General features: G+C 52.4%; 2 protein-coding genes and 1 long non-coding RNA gene across 5 annotated transcripts in view; 2 read left to right on the top strand and 1 right to left on the bottom strand.

Moving 5' to 3' along the window:
- Window positions 1-11,871, top strand: part of FGD3 (FYVE, RhoGEF and PH domain containing 3) — a 61,853-nt gene extending 49,982 nt beyond the window's left edge. For 2 of the 3 annotated variants that reach the window (XM_070459449.1, XM_020915650.2), the window contains exons 14-18: window positions 639-701; window positions 8,242-8,364; window positions 8,675-8,815; window positions 10,540-10,686; window positions 10,944-11,871. In XM_070459449.1, the coding sequence (XP_070315550.1) occupies window positions 639-701; window positions 8,242-8,364; window positions 8,675-8,815; window positions 10,540-10,686; window positions 10,944-11,189 (720 nt within the window). In that variant the 3' untranslated portion in view covers window positions 11,190-11,871. The remainder of the gene's footprint in view (window positions 1-638; window positions 702-8,241; window positions 8,365-8,674; window positions 8,816-10,539; window positions 10,687-10,943) is intronic. The other variant, XM_020915653.2, reaches the window with a different exon arrangement.
- On the bottom strand, window positions 5,768-10,603 carry LOC139032429 (uncharacterized). The gene is made up of 2 exons (XR_011484971.1): window positions 10,516-10,603; window positions 5,768-9,662 (listed from the first exon to the last, which is right to left on the bottom strand). It is a non-coding gene; the product is annotated as an uncharacterized lncRNA (long non-coding RNA).
- An 8,989-nt stretch (window positions 11,872-20,860) lies between the features above and the next one.
- The window catches only part of SUSD3 (sushi domain containing 3), a 42,616-nt gene continuing 40,748 nt past the window's right edge, over window positions 20,861-22,728 (top strand). Inside the window, exon 1 of the mRNA XM_070459452.1 lies at window positions 20,861-21,055. The gene's annotated coding sequence lies outside the window, so the exon portion shown is untranslated. The remainder of the gene's footprint in view (window positions 21,056-22,728) is intronic.

Below are 22,728 nucleotides of genomic sequence, written 5' to 3'. Positions count from 1 at the left end.
AACATCTCTGATGCCCAGCCCAGACTGGCTCAACAGCTCTGAGTCCCAGACACCAGGCCTGGTTGGTCCTCCCTGTGGCCCACAGGCCACCTCGTTATCCACTTCATATTTGCATCAAATCTCCATTTTGTCTGTTTTCCAGACTATTTTGGAAGAAAACTTTGTGTCATCCCCAGGCAGGAAAAGCACTATCTCCTAGCTTGAACAGAGGTGACCTGAAAACAGGATGCCCTGCCCCACCCCATACCTGCTATTGAAGTCGATGTGGAGGCAGAGCCTGACCATAGAAGGCAGGGCACTGAGCTCTCCATGGATACCTGAGGAAGGAGCTAGAACCCAGGGCCACCTCACATGGTGTGATGTAGCCAGCCAGGCCCAATGGGCCTTGAGAAGCTTCGTTCCTGCCCACCTTCCCCCACCCCCAGCTGGGAAATGATAACTCTTCTGGGATGCCTTCAGTCCTCAGCCAGGCCAGGGAGGGGCTGATTGTCAAAAATCACAGCAAATACTAGGCCCCGACAGTCTTTCTCCTGACCCTGTGATCAGACGGAAGAAATGGTGGTATTCCAACATTACACTGGATGTCAGCATGTGGCCGTGGAACCTCTGCCCATGCCAGCTGTCTCTGTCCCTTCCAGATGATGAGCCCCAGCTCCGAGGTGCCCGCAGTGCCAGCCAACAGTGGAGGGGGAGCTTCAGGGGTGAGTGACCCCCTCAGCTGTTGGCATGGGTGGGAGGTGGAAGTTGGGGTCAGACCAGGGTGACCTGAGGGTGAGTCCTTAGGGGTAAGCCTTCCCCCCACTCCATGAGACCTGGGTCCTTACAGTGATGGCCTCTGGGGCCTGTCGGGAGAGGACTGGGATAAGCCTGCTGGGACCCAAATGTCCATTTTTTGGGGTGGGTGGAGGTTACACAGCTAAGATCTTCTGAAGACTTGTGCTCTTTACCATGAATAGAATAGCCCTGGATGAATGTGCATCAAGGTGATGCCTGGCCTTCAGCATGCTCAATCAGTGTGGGCAAAGATGGTATGTCCAGGGACAGCCTGTGTCCTTGTCCCCACTCTGACAGGGCCAGGCCATGGGACTATGCCTGAGTCTCGCCCACTCTGTTGGTCGGGAGATTAAGCAGGAGGGCACACGGGAGTGCCTTGCATGCAGTGAGTATGCAGAACAGGGGAGCGTCATTATTAACCACTGGGCCTAAGCATCATGAAGTCTGATGACAGTTATAACCCTAGACTACCAGGGAGGTGCTGTACCCTGCATCCTGAGAGGGCATTCTCCTGGGCACCCTAGCCTTGCCCTTGTGTGTGCATGCTCAGTCGTGTCTAGCTCTTTGTGACCCTTTGGACTGTAGCCTGCCAGGCTTCTCTGTCCATAGGATTTTCCAGGCAAGAATACTGGAGTGGGTGGCCATTTCCTTCTCCAGGGGATCTTCCCAACCCGGGGATCGAACTAGCATCTCCAGGCATATTCTTTACCACTAGCCCCACCTGGCCCTATTCCTCAGTTTTCCAAGCTCAAAAGAATGAGAGGGGGCCTGAGGCCCAGCCTGACACCTAACAGGGTATTTGCTCCTAGAAAGGAACATCTCCTGTGGGTGGGTCAGTACTGCCCCCATATTCTCTCCACCACGCCTGCCTCTCCTTCTCTCCCCCACTTCTCTTTCTCATGCCCTTATCAGGACCATCCCCTTGGGGGCACGTGCACCCCAGTCAGACAGCAAAGTCTGCCTGAATTTAGCAACAACTTCTACAGTTCCTTCTTTTCTGGCTACAAGGGCCACCCTGCTGGTCATTACCGCCATCCTGGGTTGGTGGTTGTGAAGGACAACTCATTTTAGGAAGCGGAAATGGGCTTGACAGGTGAGGAGACCTAATCTTCGACTCCAAACTTTGTGGTGTGACTGGACTTCTCCTGGGATAGCAGCAGAGGGAGGGGACAGCTGCCTAGCTTGTCATGGGGAGTAAGTGTTCCTATCCTGACTTAGATTTTTAGTAAGAAAACTAATCTCTTCCTCCCACAACATCCATGCATTGATAGCATTGAGCCCCTGATGAGGCCCCAGAACAGATGCACCAGTGTCTACCCAGCTCTGTTATAAGAGCAGAGGCTTTTCCAGGTCACACATGACCCCTGACCTGACATGTCTTGGATTGCAGGCACTAGGAAAACCCTGAAAAGTTCTTGGGCTCTGAGGGAAAGATATAACTTTTCTAGAGCATGATGGGGTTCAGGGACCAATAGAGAGGAAGGAATCCCCTTATTTGAGTGATACTGCTGCCACAAAGTATGCAGTGGGGGTCAAAAGCAGCCTGTGCTAATTTGCTTGAACTCAAAGTCAGGAAATCTAAAAGCCACATGGTCTGTAGGGGAGAGATGGTCTTATCACAGCCCTTCAAACTCCCTGAGAGGCTTCCTGCATCATGACCCTGTCTCGCCTTGCCTTCTTTCCAGCCCACCCTCCCCGACCAGGCCCTGGTCCCCCTCACTTAGCCATGTCCCAGGGCCTGTGTACCTACTGCCCACTCCGTGCAGAATGCCCCAATTATGTCTGCTCTACCCCAAGATCTGATCTTTGAGGCCTTCACAGCTGACCCCAGGATCACTGACAAGTGTTTCCCTCATGAAGCAGCCCATTATCAGCTTTATGAATCACAAAACCATACATGTAAGGGTTGCACTGTGCTACTGGGCTCCTTTCAGGAACGTCTAGGCATGTCATGAAAAGCAATCCACACATTCAGGCTTCCTCTGTGTAGCTGACCAGAGAGAAGTGACAGATAGGGTCTCTGCAGTTGGTCCCTTGGCCAGGGGTCTCTGACAACTTCCGTGCTGGCCCTTTGCATAATGCACTGCCTCTCTCTGCCTTCACAGGGGAGCTGAGCTGGATCCCATGCAGGGCCCTCTGCTATCTGACCCTTAGCCTGGGGTGGGCTACAAGGCCTCAAGAGCCATGAGCAATCCCCATTCTTTGCTGGGCGAGTCCATAGCAGGCCTCAGCCCTGGGATGCAAGCCGAGGTGGAATGGCTGCAGGCTGCATGGTCAGGGAGGCGGGGCTGAGGAGGATCCAGTGCCAAGGCAGGCAGAGAGAAGCAGGAGGTGTGGCTGGCACACGGGGCAGGCAGTGCCCACTGGAGAATGTTCTAGCTGGAAGGACCTGAAGGTCACATGTTTAATGTTTTAACCTGGGAGTGGGTCCTGACTTGAGGCCTTGGGCAATTCTTCACCCTCCACCCTTACCTTCTCCTGGATAGGAAAAAGAGAGAGAGAAACTATGTTAGGTGCCTGTTGGCCACTTGGGTGCCCCTCTGATTGGTCGCCCAACTCCTTTTCTAGGTGAAAAGGAAACTGAGAGCCCCTGAGGGTCAGGGCCTCAGCCCAGTCCAGGGGTGTGTCCAGGCCAGGCTGCAGACCTGCTGGGCAGTGACAGCGGCAGTCAGTAGATGAGCAGGCCGCCCCTCTTTCTCCCACCTGGGGGCTCAGCCTTCTCAGGGCTTTGCAGCATCTCTGACTCGCAGATGCTTGAGATCACAGTTCAGGTTCAGACTCATAGCTCTGGCCCCGGCACATGTGGCCTGGCCATGGTTTTTCTCATTTGTGTCTCTCGTGAGCACAGATTTTAGTGGACCCAGGGCAACTCAGTGAAGTTCCTGCCGTATAAGGTGAGTCCAAGATGTACTCAGTGGATATTTGTGGAAAGCACCCCAAAGTGGGTTTTAATTCTAACACTAGAAAGAGTGATCTTTGCTACAACATGCCAGATGTAAGCTTTTGGAGAGGAAATGTAACCTCCCTCTTGGTGTGCTGGTTTGATTTCCTGGTGTTGTCCTCAGACACACAGTTTCTACAAGTTGTCTTTCCTAAGACAGGCTAAACCAGGAAGTTTTGCAAGGAGGCCTTGCAGAATCCAAAGACTTCCCCCTTCTGTAGAAATTACACCTCTCTTCACAGAAGCACAGAAATGTCAGAGTCCAAAAGGCCTCCCAGGGTCCCCAACCCACCATGACCACACAGGGACCCCTCCCTGCCACCCTCTCCTCAGCATGCACAAATTTAGTACAACCCACCCTCCAGGGCCCTTAAACAGAGCTGCCCATGGGAGGAAGAGGGGCTGGGCATCACCAGGCAGGGCCTAAGACATAGGCATATGTCCACACCCTTCAGGACGGATGATAACTGTGTGGCTCTATCTTCCGGGGCTGGTTGTCAGGACCACTGCTTGGGACCCACTTCTTAACCTGAATTTTCCTCCTGCTTCCCTGCTTTGTAAGTGAATCTGCTGAAGAGAAAATGCTTAGTGAAACAGGCCCTGGCACATACCTCCTCCCAGGCCCACGCTTGCGTGTTTGGAGTGCTGCGGGTGGAGTCACTTGACTGTTATTGGAGAAAGCCATGGTTCCACACCTCCCCAGTTAGACTTGGCCCAGCTTTTCCAATGTCTCCACACCCAGAGAGAAAATCTAAGCCTCTCCCTTTTGTTGGCCTATTCTGTATCCTCATCCAAACAGGAAGTATGGTTGGCCAAGAAGACCTGTCCCCAACAACGCAGGTGGGCTCCCCCCAGCCACCTGGTCACCAACTTTCAGTGTCGGGAACTGGTGGGGTAGTGCATCAGTGGTGGGCCACAGTGGCTTATGGTCCTCAGCACGGAGGGAGCTGGTACCTAGCCTGAACCCTGTCTGAGCACTGAGCTACCTGACAAAGGAAGCCAGGAGGGTTGCTCTGCCGAGCCCCAGCCCCAAGATGCCCTGCTCTGGGAACTGCCCTCTGTCCCTCTGGCCAGGACAGGGTCCCGGCTGTCCTGGTGACCTTCACAGGCCGAGCTCTTGGCCGCACGCCCCTGGTCCACTACAGCCTCTCCTCCATCTTGTGGGCCAGCCCTGGCCCTCCAGCCCCCTGCCTACCCCCTGGCCCTCAGGGATTCCCCAGAAGCCCCTTTGGTCCCCTGGTGTTCTCTGCAATTGTGCAGCGCTGTTCTCAGGGCCTGGAGAGCTGAGGTTCTGTGGCCCACGTCAGGGCTTGAAGGCAAGCCAGTGGATCCAGCCCCCCTACCTCTGACCACTCCCATCCCAAGTGCCCTTGGTGTTCTCACCTGGAAAATGGGAATGACAGGGTCACCGTGAAGGCTGGTGGAGGTCTGGGGCTGCTGGGGCTGCTGCAGACCCGTGGATGGCCCCTCCCTTCTCTCCTCTTGTCTGAGCCCCAGCAGTTCTGGAGATGGTCTCCAAGGAAGGAACCTTGAGCGGGCCAGACAGGTGTGTCTCAGGGCTACAGTGTGGCTGGCAGCCCGTGTCGGATGGCAGGGTGGCCTTGGGTGAGACGTGTGGCTGTGGGGAGCGTCAGTGTTGCTTGTTGGGTCTGTGCTGCCCGTTCTCCACCCACAGAGCTCTGAGGTCCTGAGTTGCATGGAATAAACTGAGAGGAGGACATCTTAACCCAGTGTCCATGGGGCCAGGGGTCATGAGACGGAGGAGAAGGGGGAGGTCTTGGGCAGAATAAGTGTTCCTATCACCCTCAGAGGCACCAGCTGTCTCAGGGCTCCTAGTACCAGGTGGCCGGAGCTGGCCTCACAGTGGTGGGGCCCACAGTGGGGACTATGAGCCGCAGAGCTGGGGAATGTAGGCCTGTGTTCAGGCTGCTTAACAAAGTACCACAGATACTCTCTCACAGTTCTGAAGGCTGCAAATCCAGGATCAAGGTGTTAGCAGGGCTGGTTTCTCCTGAGGCCTGTCGACTTAAAGAAAAATGTACAACTTAAGAGTTGAATTTAAGTTTTATTCAGGGTCTTACTGAGGACTGTAGCCCAGCAGACAGCTCTGAGAAACTGATTCTAAGGGTGGGGCGAGGAAGGATATGAATGGATTTTTTTGGCTAGGACATACATGTAATCAGGCATCCATCTTAGTAAAAGATGACTGCTAATCATAAAGAACACATATCTCAAGTTAACACTTTTGGTGTTTTTCTGTGCATGGGAGGATACAAGAATCTGGGATCTTTGAAATTCTTTCTGAGATGTGTGTCTATCTTGGGGCCTGTGTCTCCAACACACAGAATGTCTCCTCTTGTATTTTCATTCTGGCTGCACTGTCTTGACTGCAGTGGTTGTGTCTAAACCTTGTATAACTGGATGATGAGTGACACTCTTTGTTCTTTTCTTGTTTACAGGCATTTCTCTTTGGCATATAGATAGCCATCTTCACATAGTCTTCCCCCTGAGCGTGTCCATGTCCTAATCGCCTCTTCTTATAAGGACACCAGTTATGTTGGATTAAGTCCCACCCAAGTGACCTCATTTTACTTTAATCACCTCTTTAAAGGCCCTCTCTCCAATTACAGTCACATTCCAAGGTGCTGGGAGTTAGAACTGCAAACTGTGACTTTTGGGGGACACAGTTCAGCACAAGCCCCTCCTTTCTGTCTCCTCACCCCCAACCAGTGCCTCTCTTTCTCCTTAAACTTGCAGAGTTTATATTAAACATATCTCTAGCTTATTTTGTTCAGATTTTTATTATAGAAGTTTTGGACACACCGAAGTAGAGATAACGGCCAGCAAGCCCCGCCTCGCCAGTCTGGAGGAACTTCAGCTTTGTGCTGTGTTCCTTACTCCACTTTACAGATGAGGAACCAGGCTTGGAGAGGAAAAGTGACTCATGCAGTGTCTCACGGCTGATGAGGGGCAGGGCAGGGGCCTGGGAATTATCCCCTAACTTGCACTACTGCTAATCAGATGGGGAAACCTAATCAGACAACACTTCTGAGCCCCCATCCCAGCCTCACTGCCTGGTCAGTGCCCACTCCCACCCTCACTCCTGCCTGCCTCCCACTCACCTCCCAAGCCATTGCATCACATGGGGCTGGGGTCCTAGACACAATTGATGTCACTATGGCCAGGGGGTAGGTGGCCAGAGCAGACCACACCAGCTCTCGAACTTCCGTTCATAGTGCAGAGGGGACACAGTCCTCGATGGGAGTGTGAAGTGGGCGGTGGGGGCATTGGGGGTGCTGGTCAGTGAGTGACTGATTTGCTTTCTATATGTTTTTTGGTTTTCTTCTTCTTTCACAAGCTGTTCTGGTGAACAATTGAGACAATCCAGATAAGAGAGACAGATAAGAGTAACTCTACCCCAAACAGCCAATAGGATCATGAGGGTGTGCTTCCTTCCAGCCTTTTGTTCATGCATGCAGCCTTTCTGGTATAAACATCATATGCTACTTTATGTTATTTTGCTATTTGCTTGTTTCCCTTAGTTATAGAACTCAACACCTTTAATCTTCCAATATGTCACCTTGACATCTACCTCCCATGCATGATTTATGTACCTGTTCCTTAGTTTTAAACTGCATCAGATTTTTTTTAAATTGCAAATATCTGCTTACCATAAAAGGAATAACTACTTCTAAGAAAAAAGCAAAGTGATAGAAGAAAATGAAAACTCTCTCCCACTGCTGCCTGCCACTCCCAATTCCTCTTGGCTGCAAGGACTTTGATGTGGTTCTCATAAATCTTTTTGAGAAACCTTACACGAAACAGCTTGTTTGTACATACAAGAAAACAAAACAAAAGTAGAAGTATTTTATAGTGTGTTCTTCTGACTTGTCTTAAAGATCTTTTGACCTCTCTGAACACACACCACATTATGTTTCATGACTTCCTGTTGTTTCTCTTCTCTTGCTGAAAAGACTCATCAGTGCCCTCCTTTGGGGGAAATTCAGGCAGCATCAGAGGAGACAGAGAGGGGAGTCCAGCCCCCTGACCCTGCCTCTCCACCCCAGGAGAGCGCTGTCACACGTGTTGGGTGGGCAACGGCAGGCACCATGCCCTGGGGCCCAAGGAAGGATAAGAGTGTGGAAGCAAGGGCCACCTGGCCGGATGCTGGGTGCAGACACCCGGGTCCTCGGTGTCTGGACTTTGGTGCAGACCAGCCACCATTTCCTCTGGTGTGGGTTCCGGTTGTTATCTCTGCAGACACAGCAGGTTACGTCACTGACCTTTGTGGAGGGCCAAGTCATTCCAAGCATAGAGTTCCTGATCCCCTTGGAATTTCACTCTGTGTGATAGCAGGGCAGCTCCTGGGGGGCGAGGCTGAACGGGAGGCCGTGGCCAACGTGGCTCCTGCTTGATTCCCTTCCGCACGTCCAGCTTTCTTGCCCTGCATGTGCGTTGCCTGTGGGCCACACAGCTGCCCCTCCACACGTGCTGGGAAGCTGACCGCAGTGGTTTGCCTCCAACAGTCTGAGCCCAGGAGAGGGTCCTCTAGGACCAGACGTGACAAGGAGAAGCAGGGCTGCAGCGGCTGTGGTGAGACCTTCAACTCCATCACCAAAAGGAGACACCACTGCAAGCTGTGTGGGGCGGTGAGTCCAGGTGGAGGCCAACTGTTGGGACCTCCATGTGCTTCATTCCTCCTCCCAATCTTCTTTCCATGTACACAGACCCCCTTAATTCTGGACCCTCCAAGCAAGAAGGCAGGGCCTGGAGGCCCAAAGGGGTCCAGCCTTGGAGTCTCTGCCTGCTGGACAAGGCTCCTGATCCCCCTGGCTCATGGGCAAGCCCTTCCCCTCCACATGATGTCACATCTCTCTTGGTCATTGTGGCCCTTCCAGCCTCCTTCTGGAAAGTCTTCTGTCCCTGGGTGGTAGGGTCACAGGTGCCCTTGTCTTGCAGGTCATCTGTGGGAAGTGCTCTGAGTTCAAGGCTGAGAACGGCAGGCAGAGCCGTGTCTGCAGAGAGTGTTTCCTGACCCAGCCAGTGGCCCACTTGAGCCCCAGCCTCGAGGAGCCCCTGGAGCCCAAGCAGAGCACAGAGGTGGGTGGGCTGGGTCTGGTGAGCCTTCCAGACACAAGGCCCAAGAAGCTTTGACAGATGGTACTCCCAGAGCTGTTGGCTTCCCTGGGACCAGGACTGATGAGGCTCAGTTGGATCCATAGGCCACTGCAGGCAGCTAGCAACTGAATGCCAAATCTCTCCTGTGTGCATGTTGGGCTTCATAGGATCTAGTCATGGTTGAGAGCTTGGGAATCATTTGCACCCTGGAGTTAGATGGTGCATTAGTCAGCTCAGGCTGTGTAACAAATACCACAGATTGGGCAGCTTAAACAACAGAAACTTATTTCATCATAGTCCTTAAGGCTGGAATTCTGAAATTAAGGGATCAGTAAGCTGGTTTCAATTGAATTCTCTCTCCTTGGTTTGTCGATGGACTTATTCTCTCTGTGTCTTCATATGGTCTTCTCTCTATGGGTATCCTCATCTCTACTTATGAGGACACTGGTCATACTGGATTGGAGCCCATACATATAACCTCATTTAACTTAGTTACCTCCTTAGAGGCCTCATCTCCAAACACAGTCTCACTGTGTTTATATTGGGGGGGTGGGCGGTGGTGGCACTTAGGGCTTCAACATATGGGTTTAAGGGCAAACAGTTCAGCCCACAGCAGATGGGAACAAATTTCATCTTCACTCAAGGTCATCCTCATTGAAGGCCTGGAGGCCCTGCTGAAGTGAGATGTTGCTCCCACCTTGACCCATCAGGGTGGCAGGGGCAGTGAGGACACCCACCCCCTTCTCACCTCCTGTTCTCTGGAGCTGGCTGCTGCCCTCCAGGCCCTTCTTGAAGGGCACTGTCCCTATTTGATGAGGTAACAGGAAAGCTGGAAAAAAAGAGAATATGGCTTTTCAAAAAAGTGCATTTTTCCATTCTCTCCACATAACATAGTCTGTGATTCTCAAGGCCAGCTGCACATTGGGATCTTCTGGGAAGCTATTTATAATGTTCATTTCCCTTCCCAAAGATTCTAGGGAAGGTTACCCAGGTGGGCCAGGACTCTGGTTGGAGCCCCAGTTAGGGTCTCTCTGTATGTCTTAGAGTTTAAGTGCATCAGTGTATTAGAACTGAATGTAGTATTATCTCAACAGAGGAGAGAGGGGTCCCTTGCACAGCCCCCTTGGCTTTCTCATCCTTGCATTTTAAATATTGTGTCTGGGAGACTCATGTCCCAGGTCCAAGCAGGAACCAGTTTTATCAGGTGTGTCTGGGGGATTTTCTGATGACCTAGGGGTTGTGTCCATGACTGCTCTAAACACGTCAGAAGAGAGAGAAGGGTGTGTGTGATGTATGATGTATATGTGAATGAATGTGTGTGTGTGTGGTGTGTGAGGCGTGTGTGGGTATTGGGGGGTGGTATGGGTGTATGTGTGTGGTATATGTGCGGTGTTATGTGTGAGGAGTGTACCTATGTGTGTGTGTGTACAGATAAATCACCAAAAGCCACCACATTCTGGTTTCCTGCAGTTCCAGTGCTTCCTACTCTGTCTTTATTTCTGTCTTTGACCTTTCTGTGGTCTCACTCCCTAGAGGGTCCAGCCCAAGCCCAAGTGGCCTTGCAGTGACCCTGGGCAAAGTCAGGTGGGCCTAGGCCTGTCTTCCCCTCCTGCCTCTCTCCCCCCTAGAGCCTTGGCCCTGATGCTTCCCCAGGAGAGTAGCTCTTAACAAGTGCGACTCACCTGACTTGTCCTCTGTGTTCCCAGAAGCCGGTCGCTGCAGAGCCCCCACCTGGCCTGCTCTGCGGCCGCCTGCAGGTGTCAGATGGCGGCACGGCATGGAGCAAGGTGTGGGCTGCCATCTCTGAGTCAGACTCCCTGGAGTTGGTGCTGCACCTCCACAGAGGCAGCCAGGTATGTGCTCTGGCCACAGGACCGCGCTGGGGGTGGGCGTTCACCCTGCCCCGGCAACCAGAACCTCAGGCCCGTGCCCATATAGGCCTGGGCCATGCTGCCTGGGACCAACTTCACTTGGAGGGTGGCTCATGTGACCCTAGGGCCTGTTTCCCCAACTGTCCAGAATCACCCTTCTGCTGCCCACTTGTGGGAGGTGGTATTTAGTGACGCCAGGACTCCAGAGGCTAGGGTGCTGACGCTCCTCTACTTTTCAGCAGGATGGCCAGCTGCTCCATGCCATCCCCCTCTCCGGCTGCAGGGTGAGTGTGCTGGACCCTGCAGAGAGACTGGATGCCAGGCACGTGTGGCAGCTGCAGCAGGCCCAGCAGTCTTTGTACCTGAGTGCCCCGTCTGCCGAGCTGCAGCAGCAGTGGCTGGAGGCTCTCAGCTCAGCAGCCCGCGGGCGTTCATCCCAGGCCAGCCTGGAGGCCCAGCAGCCCCAGGCCCCAGCTGCCCCATGAGCTGAGTCTCTGCCATGTCTCCTAACTGTACAGCCGCCACGGCAGGGCCTATGCTCTTCTGAGAGGTGGTGTCAAGGCCACACGTGGGCATGAAGAGAACAGGCCACACAGCACTTGGCTCTGGAGCGTTCCTCCATGTCAGAGAGGAGAAAAATGAGGCCCAGAGAAGGGCAGCCAACTGCCTAGGTCATCCAGCATGTCTCTCAAAGACCTGGGCTTCTGCCTGCAGGCCCAGTCGTGTGGCCCAGAGTAGGGCGTGGGGTGACTGTCAAGTAAACTCTGAGCGGGCCATGAGCAGTCACCTGTGCCGGAAGACAGAAGGAGCTCATGGGCGGTGCCCAGGGACACCTGGTGGATGTCTGCAGTCATGCCATCCCTCCCAATGATTGCCCACCATCTACACCACCTACATCCATGCGAGCTGAACCATAACTGGCCCCTGGACTCCACCTCTCTTCTCTTTCCTCTCCCGGTGACTGGGCACAGCATTGTGCTGCCTTGTAGTTTGCCACTCCATTTGGAGATGCCCAAGGGGGCGAGTGGTAGGTTCCTAAATAACCATGCTGCAAAACTACAGGGGGATTACACAGGCATTGTGTGGGGCCCCAAGATTTGTGCATGCCTCCCCTGGTGGGTGGTGGACAGTGCTTATCTGCATAAATAAATAAATGCTGGCATCCAACAGGTGGACATAGCCTTGGGGCAGGGTCTCCGCACAGTGGGCCTGCTGGTGGTTGGATGGAGAATGAGGGTAACAGGGGCACAGCCAGTCATCGGGGTCTGGACGCCCATACAGGCCTGCAGGGTGCAAGTCACACCCCTGTGGGTGCCCCAGGATGCAGTGGCATCAGATGGTGAGGCCTCAGACAAGGTGCCATGCCTGGACAACTGCTGTGTCCCTGCTCATGCTAGTGGGGTAGATAGGACCGTTTGCCCCTGGAGCAAGTGGAGCCAGGCTTAGCTACGGGATTGTGGGGTGCTGGGCACTCACAAAGTCGACAGTAAGGTCTATTTGGACCAGAGTTTGAGGGCCTTGGGAGAGAGCCGAGGGACTTAGGGAGTGATGACTGAGGGGTATCCAGTCCCTTGGGACCCCCATCTCTCTAACATCCACAAGGTACCCTGCAGGGATGTCTGTCATTGCCCAGTTGTGGGCAGACTTGCAGGGCACCCACCTGGAGGCTGAGAGGGCATCATGAGAGCCAGAAATGGTCATGGGTGAGGTGGGGTCAGGCTCCGGTGAGGAATGACAGGGCCCAGGTGAGGTGAGTAGAGTCCAAGTGAGGTGGTGGGGCACAGGTAAGGTAAGCAGGGTTGGTGAGCTACAGGTGAGGTAGGAGAGAGCACAGGTAGAGACATAGGTGAGGTGGGCAGGGCACAGGTGAGCTTATGCATGAGTCAGCGCCATCCCCTGCATGCCCACCCTGCGATGCCTGGATGCTGCAGCAGCTGTATACCTGGGCCTCAATTCTGCATCTGTGATAGCCCACCCACCCTGCAGTGGGTGTTCTGATGCTGCTTGATAACCTGCCCACTGGGAAGGGGAGGCCAAGCCCTTCCAACTGTGCTCTTATTCAAGGAAACACAGCAAAGTCCTACCCAGGGAGCCAAGGTGGGTGTCAGAGGCAGTGAAGGGACCAGCCAGCCCCTCCCCACTGGTCCTGCCCCTTCTCCCTTGGAGCTCTGCTCTCTCTGCCTCATGCATTGACTGAGGGGGCCTAGTGGGGCCCCTTCTCAGAGTCAATTCTGTAATGCTCTCATCCTACCTGAACCCCAGGATGTTCCCACTTGACAGCTGAGGAAACTGAATTACAGAAAGGATGCCTCCAAGAGTCTCACAGCTCCAGACCAAGTGGACAGCCAGAATTGACCCACTGGACATGGTGCTACTCTGCCAGTCTGAGGGGTCAAGACTGGGCCCCCTAGTCAGGGTCCAGGGCTGCCACTGTGGGTTCTGACGCTGCGGCCAGTTCCCCAGTGAGCTCCTGGGCACCAGGGCAGGCCTGAGCCCTATCCTCTCCCACCCAACAGCTTGGGGAGCCTGGCATACTGGTATCCATGGTGATTTCAGGAGGGTCCTGTCCTCATTCAGCACATCGAAAGGCTGGTGAGGTGGCCGTTCTGTCCCTAGCAGCTCGGGGTCCACCAGGACATCAGTCCATCGGAGAGTGTCCTGGGGCCAACTGCAAGGGTGAAAGCAGGAGGCGTTCCATTGGCTGTGGCTGTAGCAGGACTGGGGAAAATGTCCTCACTGTCCAGTTTGGACAGTGCTGGACCCTGAGGATGCAGAGGAAAGGAAATTCCTATTTGGAGTGGCTATTCCCATGGAGACACAGAGAAGAAAACGTGCGGCCAGGGAAGAGAGAAGCAGGGGGTGGGGGTGGGGGTGGCAGGAGGTACCTGGAAACCTCACTCCTGACCAGGACGTGTTGGGGAGGGGTTACAGAGAGGATGCCTAAGTTGAGGGCAGGGCCACCAAGGTCTGGAGGAGCCAGTGACACACAGTGAGGAGAAGGAGACTGGGGGAGACAGCCTGGTCATGGGGTCTCCACAGGGTCTTTTTTGGTGATGCTCCAGGAGGCGAGAGCGATGGGGCAGGCTTGGGGGTCTTCATAGATCCATTTGGCTGCAACAGGGATGACCAGGGCAGAGATGGAGACAGGGCCAGGTATCTCAACACAAACCCCCATGATGGGCACACCAGCAGTCATGGTGATATAGGGGTGCTTCTGCCAACTGTGCCCATGCAGGCATGGATCTATGTGGCCAGAGTTTTCAGCTTTTCAGGAGATGAAAGAAACTTGAATGTTCTTATGAAACATCCTGATAAATGTTAATAACTATTATAGAGTTTGAAATCATGGGGTGGCTGGCCAGTGGGTGGCTCCAGAAGGCAAGGTTCCAGGGACCCCTCCAGCTAGGGGCATCTGGCCTGCCTTGAGCCCTCTGGATGCCCCAGTAAGTACTGTGAAAAGCAGGCTGCCTGCCTGAAGTCTCCACACCATGTGTCTGGGTGACTTTGAGCCTGGGCTTCTTCCCACGCACACATTGCCAACATCTGTCCACCCTCATCTTGTCCCCATAGCCCAGGGCCTGCCCACACCACACTGCCCACCCACAGAGTGGGGAGGTGGATGCATACTGGCTTTTAGCTTCTCCTCTGTCCTTCCTTTGCAATCATCTCCTCCTCCCCAACTCCAGCTCCCAACCCTGAAGGACTGGAGTTCATCCCCCGTCCCAAAGAATGCCAGTCAGGGCAGGAAAGGGTCTGAGGTACCCAACTGTCACAGGAGTTAAGAGTCTTCTGTGCCTCTAGGGCCTGCTGCCTGCTCAGTGGGAGAATACGCATCCCCACTATGGCCACGGGGGATGTTGGCTGTGTCCCTCACAGTTGTGGGAAGAGGAAGGCACCCCCATACACAAGGGCCTGCTGCAGCCAGGCACCCAGCCCAGCCATTTGCTGAAAAGAATTATAACTCAGGGAGTGTCTTAGTAGTAATGAAACAAAGACCCAGAGAGGGAAATACACTTGCCCAAAGTCACACAGTGAATCAGGGACCCAGCTGGGTCACTCATTCACTCTCTGTCCATTTCTTCATGCAGCAGGCACTGACGGCATACCTGTGTGCTAGGCACTAGGGTGCCAGCTACTCAGATTTCTGGGACTCAGGGGTTGAATAATGCCCTGTAATCTCTGACCCAGCCACATTTCCAGCCTCATTTTCTCCTGCCCTCCCTTGATCCCCTGCTGCTTCATCCTGTCCCCAGATTACCAGATTCCAGTCACTGGGTCTTCAGAACATACTAGTCTCCCTCCCATCTCAGGAAATTTGCACATGCTGTTCATCTGCCTGGGGGTTCTTCCTTCATGACTTTGCAAGAGTCTGCTCCATGAACCTCAGCAGAGCCCTTGCCCTAATCTCTCTCCTTTTTGTTTGGGTTCTTGTTTGCCTTCTTGTTTAATCTCTGTCTCCTCATCTAGAACAGAAGCTCCGAGGGCAGAATGAAGCACCTATGATAGCACCTGGCACAGAGTAAGTGCTCAGTTAATATCTGCCAGCAGCATTAGTGAAAGTTCAGAGACTCTGCTCTTGTCATGCAGCCCCAGAGCACTTTGGGCCTGGAATCCTCTTTTAACAGATCTTCCCTAGTAACTCAGATGGTAAAGCGTCTGCCTACAATGCGGGAGACCCGGGTTTGATCCCTGGGTCAGGAAGATCCCCTGGAGAAGGAAATGGCAACCCACTGCAGTATTCTTGCCTGGAAAATCCCATGGACGGAGGAGCCTGGTAGGCTGCAGTCCATGGGGTCATAAAGCGTCGGACATGACTGACTGACTTCACTTCATTCGCTTTAACAGATCAGGAAACAGAGCCAGTGGCTGCCTGGGGTCACAAAGGCCCAGTGGCTCTCCTGCCCACTCTGAGGTCCCCAGGTATCCGGGACATAGCCAGTTTCCCCTCAGACATCTGGTCCCATTGCAGAGAATAGCACATGAGACCCAGAGAGCTGCCACGCCCCCAGAAAATGAGCAGAGGGGCACTGGGACACAAATGGGTTTGACTTACACTTGTGCCCATCCCTCACTACCCTCCCAGGAGACAGTGGACCCCTGTACACACAGAGGTGGTAGCATCAGCCCCTGAAGCCCCAGCTGACACTCCCAGGCCTTGGGGGGCCCTAATCCTCATCCCCTAGATGCTCACAGGGCTTTCCCACCTCCTGGGGTCTGACAGGGCCCTGGAATCCAAGCCCTTCTGAGCAGCTGGTCCAGGTGCTGGGCACCCAGGAAGGAGGGTGGGCTCACCTCCTCAAGAGCCACTGCAATGTGTCTGTAGACGAGATCTCTCTGAATGATCCTTCCAGAAGCCCAGCTGGCAACTGAGAGGGGCTGTTCTGTGGACCCCCATCGCCCATTCCTATTAGTCACCTCCCCTTCCTCGTGGGGTTCCCAGGGGGCTGTGGATGGTCCCAGAGGACTTCAGGTGGTCACAGGGGCTTCAGGTGGTCCTGAGGGGCTCCAGGTGTTTCTGAGGGCCCACGGTGGGTCTCTAATTTGTCTTGGGGGGCCCCAGGTGGTCCGCAGGGACTCCAGATGGTCCCTGTGAGGCTCCAGTCTCCCCAGGGAGCTCAGGTATTCCTAAGTACTCCAAGTGATCCGAGGAGCTCCAGGTGGCCACAAGGCAACCAGTTGTGACAAGAGGCCTGGATGCTCCCTGGTCACATACCCTCCCACATCCGCCCCTGCCCCCCAATTATAAGAGAGAAAACTGAGGGCCAGAGAGGTGGGCAGGACTAGGGCAAGCCATGGGGAGCGGCCAGGAACCCACCCCAGCAGGATGGCAAGTTCCAGGTGGTGCCAAGGAGAAGAGCTGGTGGCTCAGGTGGGCCATCTGGCCCCAAGACCCTAGAAAGGGAAGGTGTGCAGGAGAAGGCCTCCATCTGGGCCCCCTATACCACAGGCTCACTGACCAGCTCTCCTGCTCCCTCTGCCAGGGTTGGTCCAAAATGGCCATGTGACCCAAGACAGTCAGTCCCCCTTTGAGGGTGGAGGGGGGCCATCCTGGAATGAGATGGGAGGGCCTCCCAGGGACCCCAGACCAGGATAAGAGAAAAGAGGGGAAGAAACCCATCCTCGGACTTTGCCTGAAGCAGCAGCGAGAGAATAAAGTTCATCTGGAGTCCTATTTCTTCTATGGCCCTGCTGCACCCCACAGCACCCACAGACAGGGACCAGCCTGCATCCTCCAAAATGTCCTGCCTTGACCCTATATTCCCAACAGAGTCCAGGCTGGCAGTATCCCTGAGAGGGACAAAACCCTCCCCTTTCCTGCCAGGGCCAGGCCTGCCCCTGGGAGCCCTGGTCATCAGCACTCCAGTTCTGCCTGCTGACAATGCGCTTGCCACATCTCATGAATCTATCTTCATCTTGGAGTGCCACTTCCCTGTGCTCTATCCAAACTCAGAGAGCAAATGATAGCCCCCCAGGACATCTGCCCCCAAGGGGCACTGGAAAACTGACACCAGAGCAGCCCCTCTCCAGGGAAAAATACTGGAGTAATTCCCAAAGCATCCCCACTTCCCAGAGACAGGGCATGGCCATTCTCCGTGTGTGGTCCTAAGCCCAGAGCCCTCCAGCATTCCCTTCCAAAACCTCAGAGGAAGAGGCCATTATCTTCACTCCATTCACAGACGGGGACACTGCAGCTCAGCTGAGAGTCTTGTCCTAAGTGGGTTCCCAGTAGCTCACAGAGGAGGGGGGCATGTCTTAGGTGGGTCCCCACTGCCTCCCAGCAGGGGGCCTGTGTCTTATGTAACTTTCTCTCAGTAGCAGATCCTGCTACACAGATCGAATGCAAAGAGTTTATTTGGGAGGCCACCCAGAAAGAATAGTAGAGGAATGGAGAATGAGGCAGAAAAGGGAAGAAAGCGAACACACGTTGGCTTCCTGAGTTGAATATTGTCCCTCATCTCAAATCCATGTTCACCTGAAACCTCACAATGTGATTTTACCTGCAAGTATATTTTTCACAGATGAAGTTAGTTAAAATGAGGATCGAGTGGACCCTAAACCCAATGACTGGTGTCCTTATAAGGAGAGGACAGGACACACGGAAGGCCTTGCGATGACAGAGGCAGAGACTGGCATGTTGCAACTATACACCAAGGACCAGCAAAGTTCACCTGGAGTGACCAGAAGCTCACTCTGGTGTGTGTGGCATCGAAGATCCTTTCCTAGAGCTTCCAGAGTGTACACAGCCCTGACGATATCTTGATTTCAGACTACTGGCCTCCAGAACTTTGAAAGGATAAATTTCTGTTGTTTTAAGCCACTAAATTTGTACAACAGCTCTAGCAAACTAATACAGATTTGGTACCAGGAAGGGGAATGCTGCTATAACAGATATCTAAAAATGTAGCTACGGAATTGGGTAATGTGTAGATGCTGGAAGAATTTTGAGGCACATGATAGAAAATGCCTAGATTTCCTTGAAGAGATTGTTGGTAGAGATATGCACAACAAAGTTGACTCTGGTGAGACCGAGGTCAGAAGGAAGTGAGGACCCTTGGGCATATACCTGAAGAAAACCGGCATTCGAAAAGATACACGCACCTCAATGTTTATTGCAGCACTGTTTACAACAGCAAAGACATGGAAGCAATCTCAATGTCCACTGACAGATAAATGGATAAAGTAGACATGATAGCAGCTACATGGATAGACCTAGAGATATCACACTAAGTGAAATAAGCCAGACCGAAAAAAACAAACATCATGATGTTGCTTATATGTGGAATCAAAAAACAAACAAAAAAGATACAAATGAACCCATACACAAAACAGAAATAAATGTACAAACACAGAAAACAAATTTATGGTTACCAAAGAGGAAAGTGGGAGAGAAGAATATATTAGGAGTTTGGGATTAACATATACACACTATATATAAAAGAGATAACTGACAAGGACCTATTGTATACAGCAGAGAGCTATACTCAATATTTTGCAATAACCTATAAGGGGAAATGATCTGATAAAAATATATATGTATGTATAACTGAACAACTTTTCTGTACTGGTGTACAACATTGTAAATTTTTACTTCAATTAAAAAAAGAAGAAGAAGAAAAAAAAGAAAAAAAGAAAAACGTCCAAAAAGGAAAAGAAAAGAAAGAAGTGAGGAGAATGTAGAGAAAGTTTCTATTGCCTCAGAGAATACATATATGGTTGTGAACATAATTTTGATATAAGTATGAACATGAGAGATGCTTCCAATGAGATCTCAGATGGAAATGAAGAACTGGTTACTGGAAAAGCCATAAAGTAGCAGAAACTTGGCTGAATTATGTTCTAATGTTGAGTAGAAAGTAGAAATTGTAAAGAATGAACTTGACTATTTAGCTGAGGAAATTTCCAAGTAAAATGTGGATGATATGGTCTGGTTTCTCCTTGCTGTTTATAATAAAATCTGAGAGGAAAGAAAGAAATGGGGGAAGGAACTGATAAGCAAAAAGGAATCAGCACTTGATGATTTGAGAAGTCCTCAGACAGTAAAGAATCTGCTTGCGATGTGAGAGCCCTAGTTTGATCCCTAGGTCGAGAAGATCCCCTGGGGGGGCCGGGAATGGCTACGCACTCCAGTATCCTTGCCTGGAGAATCCCATGGACAGAGGAGCCTCTCGGGCTATAGTCCATGGGGTTGCAGAAAGTCAGACACAACTGAACGGCTTTCAATTCACTTCACTTCAGTTTGTTAAATTTAGGAAATTTACTGTTCAGAAAATGTGGTCTAAAGAGAGCACCAAAGGTGTTGTGGGAGAACCTACTGCTGAAGAGATTAGGAACATGACTTGCAGGTCTACCCCACCATCTCAGTGGAATGAAGGAACAGAGATGGGTTATTCAGGAAAAATCTGTGGAGCCTCTTATCTGATGGTGTGGCTCCCTGTGAACTATACAGAAGACCAACAAGGTTTTTGAGACGGTTACATCAATTACATCTGCCAGTCTAGATTGCGAGGCCCAGGGATGGAATGAAGTGAAGAAAGAATGGTTTGGAGGGCAGAGCCATGAAGGCAGAGGCAGAGAAAAGAGAAGGTGGGGCTACAGCTGCTACCAAAGCCACAGGAAGCAGGGCCACCATCATGCACCCAGAGCATCAAGTCACAAAGGGTTATTTACAGGCCTTGAAATCTACTGGAACTTGCACTGCTGGGCTTCTGACTCACACTGGACCAGTGGCTCCTTTGTTCCTTCCTTTTTCTCCCTCTAGGATTGATTTAAGGCTTTGGGAGATGTTGGGATGGGGTGCATGTATTTTGTACATGGGGGACCAAACTGACTTTTGAGGGGTCAGAAGGCAGATGATGGGTTAAATAGTGTCCTGCACTAAAATTCATGTCCACTTGGAATGTCAGAATGTGACATTATTTGGAAGTAAGGTCTTTGCAGATGTAACTAGTTAAGATGAGGTCCATCCAATCACTGGTGTCCTTATAAAAAGAGGGAAAGAACACATAGAGACGTGATAGTGGAGGCAGACTGCAGTGGTACAAGCCAAGGCACACCAAGGATTCATCTGTTGTTTTAAGCTTCCTGATTTGTGGTACTTCCTTGTAGTGGCCCCAGGACACTGATACACAGAGTCTATTAGCAAGCAACTGAGGTCTGGAGCAACTGACGCTAGGCTGCAGGGGAAGCCTGTGTGCCAGTCACCCCATTCCTCCCAGCAGAGACCCCAGGACAACATTGGGGTTTTTAGATCTCCCGCAGTGAGATGAGATGAAGTGCTCGCAGTGGGAATGTGTGACCCATCTCAGTACAATGGTGTTAGGGAAGACCTGAGTAGGGTTTGGGCTCATGTGAGGCAATTTTGATGAGGGTTCAAGGAAGCAGAGCTGGATTGGATGCCGTGAGGAAGTGGGACTTGTTCTATGCCTGAGTATCAATACATTTTATTGGGAAGTGTGAGGAATGAAGGGAAGCAAAAGCTGTGTCTGGTAACAAAGCAGCGGTCACTTATATCACCAGGAAGGGGACGGTTAGTTATGTCTCTATCCTGGTGATGTATGCTGTTGTCTGTCTCACAGAGTGACCTTGTCTGATGCTGATGTCATAGTGCAGAACCATCACCTCGGAGCTAACCTGCCTATGGGGCTGGGGGCTGGGAGCTGGGAGCAGCACGGCACCACGCAGGGCCACAGAAGGAAGCACCACTGTTTCTCAGGAAGCAGAGGGAGAGGGGGACCTGTGGCGAGAACCTTTACCATGGTTTCCACAGGAAGGAAACAGTGAGCAGGCTTTACTCCCGGGCCCTGGGAACCCAAGAGATCACAGAGGCTGGCAGCATGGGGCACAGAGTCAGGTAGGAGCTGGTATTTAATGACTGCATTGAATAAAATAGGGAGTCAAGGAAGAGCTGGGCAGGGACCTTTTAACTAATTACACTGTGAGCCCGGTTTTGAGAGGTGGTGGCCATCAGCAAGGCAAGGCAGGACCTGTGCACTGCCCCCAGTCCTCTGAAGGCTGAAGAAGCATGTTCCCCACCAAGGATCACCGTGTTCTGTCCACACGTTGTCTCTGCCCAGGGGCCCCAGTGAGCACAGAGACAGAAAGACATTTAGCCCGTGCAATACCCTCGGGGATCTTGGCCTTCACCAAATGGGCTGGCCTCAGCCTCCCCTGGCCCTCCTTGAGCCTCTCAGAGGAGCTGAAAACAAGGTGGTTTCCAGGAGGGCTGGGACCATGGTGGATACAGGGGACAGGGGAGAAAAGTGTATAGCAATATCCATGATTCACATGAGCTTGGACCCACCTGGGCTGAGCTGGGCCTTGATGGGAAGGAAAACTCGAAGGTACCATCCCTGGGACTCCACAAGTGGGTATATGAGAGATGACCTTGTATCTGGGTATGGTCTCTGCCCGCCTGCCCTCAGATAGCATCTTTACAGCCCAAGGCCAGATGAATAAAGTGTACATTCCCCTGAAGGGTTCAGAAAATGTGGACAAACATCAAAAACACAGACATTACTCATATTTCCTATCAGCACTTAACACCATGTCCTCCAGCCCTCCTGTGTTTGCATCTGCTTGTGCATGTTTTATCAGAACTCAGATTACACCTACACCTAGGGTCTGAATTTGATCCTAGTTCTCTAATATGGAGTGGCCACTAGTGTGCAGGTGCCCATCAGATACTCGAGAAGTCTGGCCTAGTGCTTTTGCTCCCATGGTGGCCCTCAGATTTGCTGAAGGTGAGGTCTGTCTCCTCTCCTTGAACCTGAGTTCCCAGGCTTCTTGATAAACAGAATACAGTGGAAGTGACATTCCAGGCTAAGGCCTGGATAAACGGGCACTTTCCACTCCCTGTCTTCAGGAATGCTTGCTCCTAGAAGACAGCACCATGTCATAAGGAAGCTCAAGCAGCCCTGTGGAAAGGTGATGATGCCCTGGGATGAGCCCTCTCTAGTGGAGTCTCACTGTGGAGCAGAGCCAAGGTGCTGAGCCCTGCGTGGACTGCAGATTTATGATCAGAAATGACTGTTGCTGTTATAAACAGTATCTGTGGTTATGCAGCCACAGGTTCCCAGAACCCTGGTCCATCGAGTGACTCTACCTGACACAGCTCTTTGTCCAGGGATGAACGCATGGTCCAGCCCACCTCTGGGATGAGGTGTTGGGATGCTGAAAGAGTTGCTCCCCTGCTCTGGGATCCTTAGCCTCAAGGGCGTCCCTCAAAACTTTAAAAACTGCCAACAGCTATCTCTTCTGGGTTGATACTGGGTTTCTATTCCTTGGAGATGACTAATGCAGCTACTCAGCAAACATGTGACTCACAGGCCTGAGCCTCAGTTTCTCACTTGTAAAATGGGGACAGCAAAGAGCTCATGATGATTACTGGAAAAGCGCAGCTGTCAGCATAGAGTGGGGAGGTGAGTAGGTACGCAGGCTGTAGGGCTCAGAACAGCCCCTTCCTGCTCTCTGCTGATCCAACCTTCTTACTGGCTCTGACTATGGGGCTCGCATGCCGAGCACACT

The sequence above is a fragment of the Odocoileus virginianus genome, chromosome 31, assembly GCF_023699985.2.
Source record: "Odocoileus virginianus isolate 20LAN1187 ecotype Illinois chromosome 31, Ovbor_1.2, whole genome shotgun sequence".
NCBI classification, from domain to species: domain Eukaryota; kingdom Metazoa; phylum Chordata; class Mammalia; order Artiodactyla; family Cervidae; genus Odocoileus; species Odocoileus virginianus.
The sequence above is the reverse complement of the archived record's forward strand: the minus strand, read 5'-3'. Positions and strand labels throughout refer to the sequence as shown.